This window comes from Ananas comosus, linkage group 16, assembly GCF_001540865.1.
Source record: "Ananas comosus cultivar F153 linkage group 16, ASM154086v1, whole genome shotgun sequence".
Classification (NCBI taxonomy): domain Eukaryota; kingdom Viridiplantae; phylum Streptophyta; class Magnoliopsida; order Poales; family Bromeliaceae; genus Ananas; species Ananas comosus.
This window is the reverse complement of record NC_033636.1, coordinates 182,192-191,455: the sequence shown is the minus strand read 5'-3', so window position 1 is coordinate 191,455 and position 9,264 is coordinate 182,192. Positions and strand designations below refer to the sequence as shown.

At 32.6% G+C, this 9,264-nt stretch overlaps 1 protein-coding gene across 2 annotated transcripts; it reads right to left on the bottom strand.

The window, feature by feature from the left end:
- Positions 625–7,590, bottom strand: LOC109721898 (peroxidase A2-like). Of its 2 annotated transcripts, XM_020249709.1 has the most exons (5): positions 7,312–7,590; positions 6,872–7,063; positions 2,119–2,281; positions 1,451–1,898; positions 625–836 (listed from the first exon to the last, which is right to left on the bottom strand). In XM_020249709.1, exons 1-4 carry the CDS (start codon positions 7,528–7,530, stop codon positions 1,474–1,476), a joined length of 999 nt encoding a protein of 332 aa, XP_020105298.1. In that variant the 5' UTR covers positions 7,531–7,590; the 3' UTR covers positions 625–836; positions 1,451–1,473. The 2 variants fall into 2 exon arrangements, with proteins under 2 accessions (XP_020105298.1, XP_020105297.1); XM_020249708.1 differs by lacking the exon at positions 625–836 and having other exon boundaries at positions 1,370–1,898.

Below are 9,264 nucleotides of genomic sequence, written 5' to 3'. Positions count from 1 at the left end.
TTTGTCGTTCTAATACACCATCCCATCCTATGTAATTAAGTAGGTCCAAAAGAGAAGTTGTATTAAGTTTTTCTTCTCAATATATATATACACCATAATAAGTGAATCGTATGCACCATAGTAAGTGTATAAAGAATCACCACGATCTTAACACTAACAAGTAAAATCATAGCTAACAATTTGAGCACACATCTACTTACGACTTAAATGAAGGGTTGCGAAAATAGAGGTTTGAAATCAAATAAGTATAATGAATTTTGACGAGATTTTTAGAATAAGTCTTTCAACTTTTTTTTTATATTATAGATTAGGATTCAAAACTATAATTGTATTAAATATTTAAGCTTCTTCAGTAATCTCTGACCAGACTCCTAAATTTTTTTAATTTTCTCTCCCAAACAAAAAACAGTTTGGAGAGTAACTACTAATAATTTTTTCGTTTTTAATTTGAATATTGAGATCGATTATTTTATTAATAAATGAAAAGAAAAATATTAAGCTAAGTTCCCAACAAAAAGATCAATGTGGATGCACTGTATACAACTTGGTATGATCTACAAGACCATGATCCAGCTATTTGTCAGGTCTAAATTGTGCTGGCAAATTTATTCTAGTACAGAGAAATTGCAAACAAGATTTAAAGCTCTTTTTTTTATTCCACTCAGAAAACTTACAAATAATTCGTCAAAACGCTTTTCAGACAATCTGATACTGTACATAATTTCCCACACAAATATTGTTTATCTCGATTAACATAAGAAGATGAGAATAGAATCCAAACTGACCCATTGTGTTCTCGCTAAGAAATGATTATTTCCATTAACACATCCAAACAATTTGTCATGCACCTTACAACTTGTTCGACTTAGGGCCCGTTTGTTTTGGTGTAAGTGGAGTGATGGAACTCAAGTTCCATCACTTCCGTTATTTATTTTGATGTAAGTGAAAAATATGATGTAACTCAAGTTACGTTAGAGCTCCACTTCACCTACTCTCGACTTTCTCCTCTAAAGCGCCGAACTCGACTTTCACTACACTCAACCTCCTCTAAAAAATTTATTAAACAGTAAAACCTAAACTCTACCTCCTTTATAATGGGTTAGAATTACCTTATTTATAATAAATTAGAATTATCTTTAAATAATAATAAAAAATTAATTATATAATAGATTAAATTTTATAGTGGTAAATTTATTACTATATTTAGGAAATAATGAGATCCACTTACTTACATAAAAACAAACAACGGAACTAAAAAAACTAATTTTACCAGCACCAAGTTACATCAAAACAAACAACAGAACTGATTGAATTTAACTTTCAGACGGTACGAGTTACGTCAAAACAAACAACAAAAAAATAATAACACTTCACGGAAACTCAAACACCACTACACTTGACTTACGTTGAATCTATAAATACGTCAATCCAAACGCCCCCTTAAATACAAAGATTTTCTACACCAATATTTCTTCAGCTATCATTAACCACCCTGCAATTCTCCCTAATCTCCCCTTGATCCCCAGTTAATGGGCTTATGTTCCCCATATTGATCATCGACGCTGCAAAGTTGCAAAAGAAGGTGCTCTGGTCGCTGGCGAAGCTGTTTACGATCGGAGCGGTAGTCGACGCCGCACCCGCTGCCGAGAGCAGCTCTTGGTCGGATTGCAGGAGGCCGCGGTTGTTCTCAACGTTGAGGAAGTAGTAGTAGTCGAAAATGTTAGGCGTGGTCGGGTCGAGATTGTTCAATCCGTTCGGGTTCGCGTTTTGCGGGCAATTCTGCTGTAATTGGACCCGGTAGGCTCCATTTAATGTCGGATCGGGTCGGCCCGTTCCGCTGAAGTTGTATAGACGGCCGCTGAAGAACCGACAATGTGCTCGACCGAATGTGTGCGCTCCTGTAATTAAGTGTAAATTTTGAGAAAGTTTTCTATACAATAGCTGAACTGCGTGAGCTGCGTCTCAACGAATCACATTTTTCATATAAAAAAAAAGTACAATAAAAATAATTATGTAAAAAAATTATGATGTGATGGATAAATTAGAAGAGCTAAATGTGATTGGCCGGAGACGCCGCATGATCTATATGACTGCTACATTTTAGATATTTCTACTGACCTGATAAGGCGACGAGATCAGTGTCATTGAGGCCAACGGCGGAGAACTTTGACCGGAGTGTCTGCAGGCTGTCAAAGGGGCTTGGAAGGTTTTGGGAGCTGGTCAGGTTTGCCGTGGTGCTGTCCCGTCTTCCCAGCAGCACACACCACGAGGGGCCACCAGACTGTCAGCAATGTTACTTGTGAGTATTGCAGAATTGATATTCCTAATAAAGCAAATATTGACCTGCGACTTATCTAACAAAACCAATTAGGGCAATTGCTTACAAATCCCTAAAAAATTTTCAACTTTCTGATTTATTCTTTTTAGGAGGTTAATATTAAAAATAATTTTTTACATTCTAAATTATCTTAAATATATTTCTAGAACTAAATTTTGTTAGTGAATTATTAGCAATATTATCTCTGTAAAGTTACTATTTTGCCCTTTTCACTATATTCTTCTATCGTTACTAAATTATTTTATTTGCCTTAAATAAAAAAACAAAGAGCAAATTAGATATTTTCTAAATTTTTATGAATATATAGGTAATTATCCCAAACTAATTCAACCAATAAAGTTAAGCCCATCAGGTGTTACTTCAAATACCTGATTTAGTAATTTTTTACTTTAATACCTTATGATTTAAAGTGTATTAAGTTAGTCCCTGTGATTTTCACTTTCTCACTTTAGTATCCTGTGATTTAAAGTGTATTAAGTTAGTACCGCAAGATTCTTATTATCACTTTTTAAAAAATATTCATTCTCAGCCGTTCATTTTTGTGTCCACATGATAGACAAAAAAATAATATCGAAAATTTATGAAATTTGATTTTTAAATGCTTCAAGTAGTATAGATCATATTCAACGGTGCCAATCGTCGATTTGGAGGCTCCATCATTGAAAACAAATAGGTGGCAATGGAACCCGTTATACTATTAATAGTAAACCCTCTTTTGGCTATCAAGTTTTTAACCCTTGTATAAAAATTGTAAGACGGGTATGAAAGATCGGGTTAGAGTTGAGTGTCCCCGCAAAAGGTTGAGTGGTCCCCACTAGGTTATAAGTATTTAATCCAATGGTTAAATAAGATAAAGAGTTGATCCATAGAAGGTTGTTAAAAAACTGGTACAACAATAGGATTTGCTACTAAATGAAAGCCAGTCCAACTCTATATATATATATTAATAATATAATATTAGGAGAGAGAGAGAGAGAGAGAGAGAAAAGAGAGAGAGAGAGAGAGAGAGAGATTGAAGTGAGGCTACTATGTTCTGAAACACGGAGGCCTTCCGTGCTTCAGTGCATTTTCGATATTGGCGACTTTGAATTGTCGAATCGGCTTTCGCGTTAATACTTGATCTAGAGTATTTAAGTACTTAGAAAAATAAATTTTTTATGAATTTTCATATCATTTGCCTAGTGATCGAAGGGCTCAAAAATCTAATTTTATATAGACTGTAATTGAGCCGTTTTGCTAATTTAACGGTATAGAAATATCCAAATAACGTGAAATTTGATAGAAAAATTCTTATATATATAAAACAAGATCAATATCTTTTGATCAAAATTTAATGTCATAATTATCACTTTGTAAGATTTTATTTCAGTACCGTTGATTTTTGAGCCCCTTAGTTCACCTAGAAAATATATCGAAAATGCAAAATTATTTTTCTAGTACTTCGGAATACTCTAAATCCGAATGTTTAACGAGCCCAATTGACGATGTCGAAAGTCGCAACATCGAAAAACGACCTGAAAATGTAACGGAAGGCTTCCGTACGTCCGAAGCATAGTTAGCCTCACTCTATTATATATAGTATTATATATATTTAATATATATAGCATGGCTACTTATGCTATTATGAGTATTGAAGCCATATCGACCATAAATTTTTTCAATGATGGAGCTTTCGGAATCAACGATTTACTGTCCCTTAAATATGAGTCCTGAGTATTTGAAACTTCTAGAAAATAGAAGTTTTTCGTAAATTTTTCGAAATTCATAATAAAGTCGCATCAAGTAGGGCATAAAATGAACGGTCAAAATCGATACTGAGCATCCTAAAAAAGGTATCGGATTCTTCAAGTTCAAAGATTGGAGTTTATTAATCTTATTAAATGTATGAATAGAATTTCTATCAAAAATTCAACAAATTATCGAATTCTTTTACCGTTAAAATCGCAAGTAACCTCATACGGCTGTTAAAAATTGTCAAAATTTGTGACCTCATGATCGTAAGTAAAATGGATGTCGAAAATTATATAATTTGATTTTAGAAGTTTTTAAATGACTGTAAATAACGTTTAACAGTGTGGTAACTATCGATTCGAAGCTTCTATCATCGAAAACATACTTATGAGTAAGAGAGCAGATCGTACTCATTATAGTGATCAGTCGCCAAGCTATATATATTATTATATATATATATATATATATATATATATATACTATATATATATAGTATATATATATAATATTATATAAATAATAATATATATAAACGGTGTTAATCATCGATTTCGGAAGCTCTATCATCGAAAACAACTTATGAGTTATGATAGGCGATCGTACTCATAATAGTATAGTACCGACATATACATTATGAGTAATGAAAGTGATCGTACTCCATATATATATATAATATATTATATATATAGATATTGGGTCCGGCTTACTATATATTATGAAGTACATCGCCTTCATAACTCATAAGTTTTTTTCGATGATAGAGCTTCCAAATCGACGATCATACCGTTAAATATTATCTAGAGCACTTAAAACCTTCTAACAATCAAATTTAATAATTTTTTTGATATCATTTAGCACTTACGATCATAAAGCTTCACAAAATTGACATTTTTAACAGCCGGTATGCAAGAGTATTTGCTATTTAACCCTTTAAGCGGTAAAAAGAAATCGAAGATTAATTTTTGATCAGAAAATTCTATTCATTACTAGAGAAAGAGAGAGAGAAAGAGATGAGAGAGAGAGAGAGAGCCCCGTCTACTATAGACTCTTATGAGTAGAAGCGCTCTCCAGTACTTATATGTCGTTTTCGATGAGAGCTTCCGAATACGAACGATCCAAGCCGTTAAACATATCCTCGAGCATGATTAAACTTGTAGAATCAAAATTTAATAATTTTTCGACAATTATTTACCTTAGGATCAAACATGCACAAAATCTGACAATTTTAACGGTCAGTTATGGGATACTTGCATATTTAACGGTGTAAAAGAATCAAGAAAATGTTGAATTTTTGATAAAAATTTTAGTTCACTACCTAAATAAAGATCAATAACTCCGAATTTAAATTAGATCCGATCATTCATTTTGAGGACAATCGTTCGATTTTAACTGTTCATATTTATGCTCGCTTATGGACTTTATTATAAATTTCAAAAAATTACAATTTATTTTTTAGAAATTTCAAATACCTAAGACTCAATTATTTAGCAAGTAAATGCGTCAAATTCGGAAGCATCCTATCATCGAAATAACTTAGTGATACGAAAGGTCCAATACTCATAAGTATATAGTAGCCTACTCTCTCTCTCTCTCTCGGTCTCTTTCACTGTTGTATCTCTACTTCCTAAGGGCTATTTGTAATCAAAAAGTAGATCCAATGGCTAAAAACGTGATAGCAACATGAGGATGATACTTGTAAAAGTATCCTAAATCAACTCTATATATATATATACATATATGTATGTATGGTTGCTTGAAATTTTGAAAATTGCCTCTACTAACTAGCAGAGTGTTTTACACATCTAATTAAGAAGCATAAACAGGACAAAATTTGGCTTGTGTCATTATGAAAGGTCCTATTATATACAGGTTTTTAACATATAACTAGCTACTTTAATTAAAGGATACAAGACGAGATGGAAGAGGTGACAACCTATTATTAAACACTAGTGAAGTTAACCTCCCATTGCGACCGGCTAGTACTATAAAAGAGAGAAAATTGATAAAGTAAAATTTTTTAAATTTTTTAACTTACCATGAAATATTAATAAATATAAATATTATGAAAAAAAAAATGAAGAGATCTTATTTTACTTTTTTTTTATAAAAACGATTTGTTTAGATGACATTAGGCTATATAAATTCATTAATTGAAGAGTAAGTGAGTGAGAAGACGAAGCATCGGGCGGAGATGAATGGGAAGACAAAGTATCGGGGAATGAGAAAGGGAGAGAAAGCAATGATGAAGAAAAAACTGCCATGTGGTAAATTTTATAGGAAATAATGTATAGGTATAGAAGATATAGATATAAATGATTGCAATGATTCCGGGAAAAAAATACAAATATTAAAATCCCAAAAAGAATTAAATAACCTATGATTAAATTTTAGGTGTGAAAAGAATTGTTAAATTCTTTGTTTGAAGAGTAAAATATGTTAATTATTTCATCTTCAAATTAAAAAGTTTACGATCTCACTTACAATAAATTAGACTGATCGGAGCCATCTTAAAAGGATGACAAAGTAAATTAAAAAAAAAAATCACAGAATAACAAAGTATATTTTTTAAAAAAAAAAAGTTACTTGATGACAAAGTAAAAAATATACTAAACCGCAGGGTAGCTAAATATAACTTTTCAATTATGGAGCGGCAAAATGAAAAAGCGCTATACAACCCGGGGGCAATTTGAAGTTTTACCGTAAAAGATCTAAAGTTTCAAATGTAAGTGAGGTTTGAAATTAAGGAAATTAATGCAAGAAAATATCGATTTGATGAAACTAGCCAGGTAGGAAATGGCTAACCAATTCTACAGAAGCTTCAGCTGCGAGGACAATGATATCTGCGCACGAGACCACGCCGGGGCAAGCATCCTCTAGTGCCGCTTTGATCGCGTCCACCACGGGAAATCCCCGTGCGGAATTTTTGTTCGCCGGCGAGTTCTTCTCGCTCACTATCGTCGAGCTATTATCCAACAACAATGATCCATCGCAACCCTACACTCAGCAATCAATTTTGTCAAATTCGGTAGAGCACGAAAGCGAAAAGAAATAATAGAGATGTCGATTGAAAAGAATGTACGTACATACACTTGTAAGTTGTGCATTCAGAATAATACGGAGTAAAATATATTATTTACCTAGCAGATATATTGAATCTAACTACTAGTTGCATAGCAAATTTGACTAGTGAAAATATCCAAAGCCAGAGGGGAAAGGAGTAGGAGGACGAGGAAGAGGATTACTTGGACGAAGCAGTCATGGAATTGAAGGCGGGTAAGGCTCGCGTAGATCCGAATGTCGGATTCGTGCGCCTGCTCAATTACGTTGCGCACGATGTCGTACACATCCGGGCACGTGTCATCGTAGAAGTCAGAGCTCAGCTGAGCTTCAATGCCGCGAAGTAGAAGTACAAAGAAGATGACTAGGGCTGTTGAAGAAATAGAAGAAGAATAAGATGACATTTCTTCTTCTTATTTTTCTCCTCCTTCTTAAGCTTCTTGTGTGTATTCTAATAAAGATAATAAGAGCATTATTTATAGTACAAAATTATTGAAAGGTGCAAAGGCTTTTCCAAGGGTTTCTATTTGAGTAATATTTTGTAACTGTACCCCACACTATCATGTCAATTGAAGGCAACAAAAAAGGAGAGGACCATCAAAAAAATGATATGTGGGGTAAATTTGTATGGTAGTCTCTGGATTTTTGAAAAAAATTCCAATTTGGTTTCTATGTTGTTTGTATTACACTTTAATTAGCTCGCCTAAAAGTTTCTAGTCCTAGTAAATATTGCAAGCATAAAACAAAAAAAATGAAACTTAATTTTGATTAGCACTTTAAAATAGGTAATCTCAGATATTAAAATCAAATGTGTTTATGGACAAACAATGTGCTAAGCTATACAAACTCCATAAAAAAAAAAAAAGTGTGTCGCCGACAATCTAGCAACCACTAAAAGAAAATTAAGAACACTCTATTTTATATATATTTTACGATACTTAAAAATATCCCAATATAATATAGTGTTATATTTAAAAGCGTTAGAGCGGTAAATGAAGAGTCATTGTGTATATACTAATGCTTGTACCGAGCGTCGGTAAAATATATTTTGACGTTTTAAAGCATCCGAAAATTAAAAATAATAATAAAATTTATTATTTAAATTGATTTGACACAATAAAAAGTTTATATGACGGTACTTTTTGAAGCATCGGTATTTACTATATTATAAGAACGCTTTCCCAAACGTCGTCTAAAAAATATTTTTATATTGAGATTTTTTTGGAGTGAAAAGTGTCTTTAGAGAATTAGGTACGAAATGATCCTGTTATGAGGCTTTGCTTAAGAAAATTGTCTCTCTTTCTATACTAACTAGTCAGGTTCTATTCTCTTTTACTATGATAAACTAGTTAAGCTCTACAAACTTTATACAAAATACTGACCGTCCCTAAATTAAGTGGCAAAAGACTTGGTGGTTGATACTCGAGGTTCCAAGTTCAATCCTAATTGATTCACATTTCGAGCTAAGTTTATTTCTAAATAAAATAAACAAAGCATGTAGCGTGCTATCTATCTCTCAAAAAAAAAAAAAAAACACGTCGCCGACAATCTAGCAACAGTGTTTCAAAAAATTTGCAAAATATTTGTATTTTTAGAGAGTTAGGTCTTGAGTTGGCCTGATTAATTGAACCAGAAATGACATATCGCTAACTCTCTCTTTATTGCAACAAGTAGAGCTCATCACATGCATTTTCCCTATGATCTCCATAGTCTACATCAAAGTTATCAAGTGAAGATAATGACTAGAGGATTAAGACCCTCGATCTCCAAGTGTGGTGATCACACTAATTATTATTCACGGTTGAGTAAGGGTATTAAATCTGGTCAAATATGTAAATTAAAATTTCAATTTATGATATACTCGTGTATTGGGTGTCATCTTTCCGATGCATTAATTTGAGAGAAGATTTAATTTTTAGATTCAAATATAGAAAATCCTGTCGACATATTCGTGACTAAACAAATAAAACCTCTCCAATATTTTTCCGGCGAGTTTTCTGTAGATCTTTTTTCTTTTTGCAGTTCCAGTGGGAGAGGAAAAAAAAAAAAAATCCAGAGGCACTACGACAGAATTAGGTTATAGGGACACATATTTGGGACACTTTTGAGTAAGTGTCCCATTTATACTAAAACTTAAA

Excerpts from the sequence above, each read along its gene's own strand:
- LOC109721898 (XM_020249709.1), bottom strand. The coding sequence starts at position 7,530 with ATGTCATCTTATTCTTCTTCTATTTCTTCAACAGCCCTAGTCATCTTC. Across the intron at positions 7,064-7,311 it reads TCCATGACTGCTTCGTCCAA|GGTTGCGATGGATCATTGTT; the intron begins GTAATCCTCTTC and ends TGCTGAGTGTAG. Across the intron at positions 1,899-2,118 it reads TGATCTCGTCGCCTTATCAG|GAGCGCACACATTCGGTCGA; the intron begins GTCAGTAGAAAT and ends ACTTAATTACAG.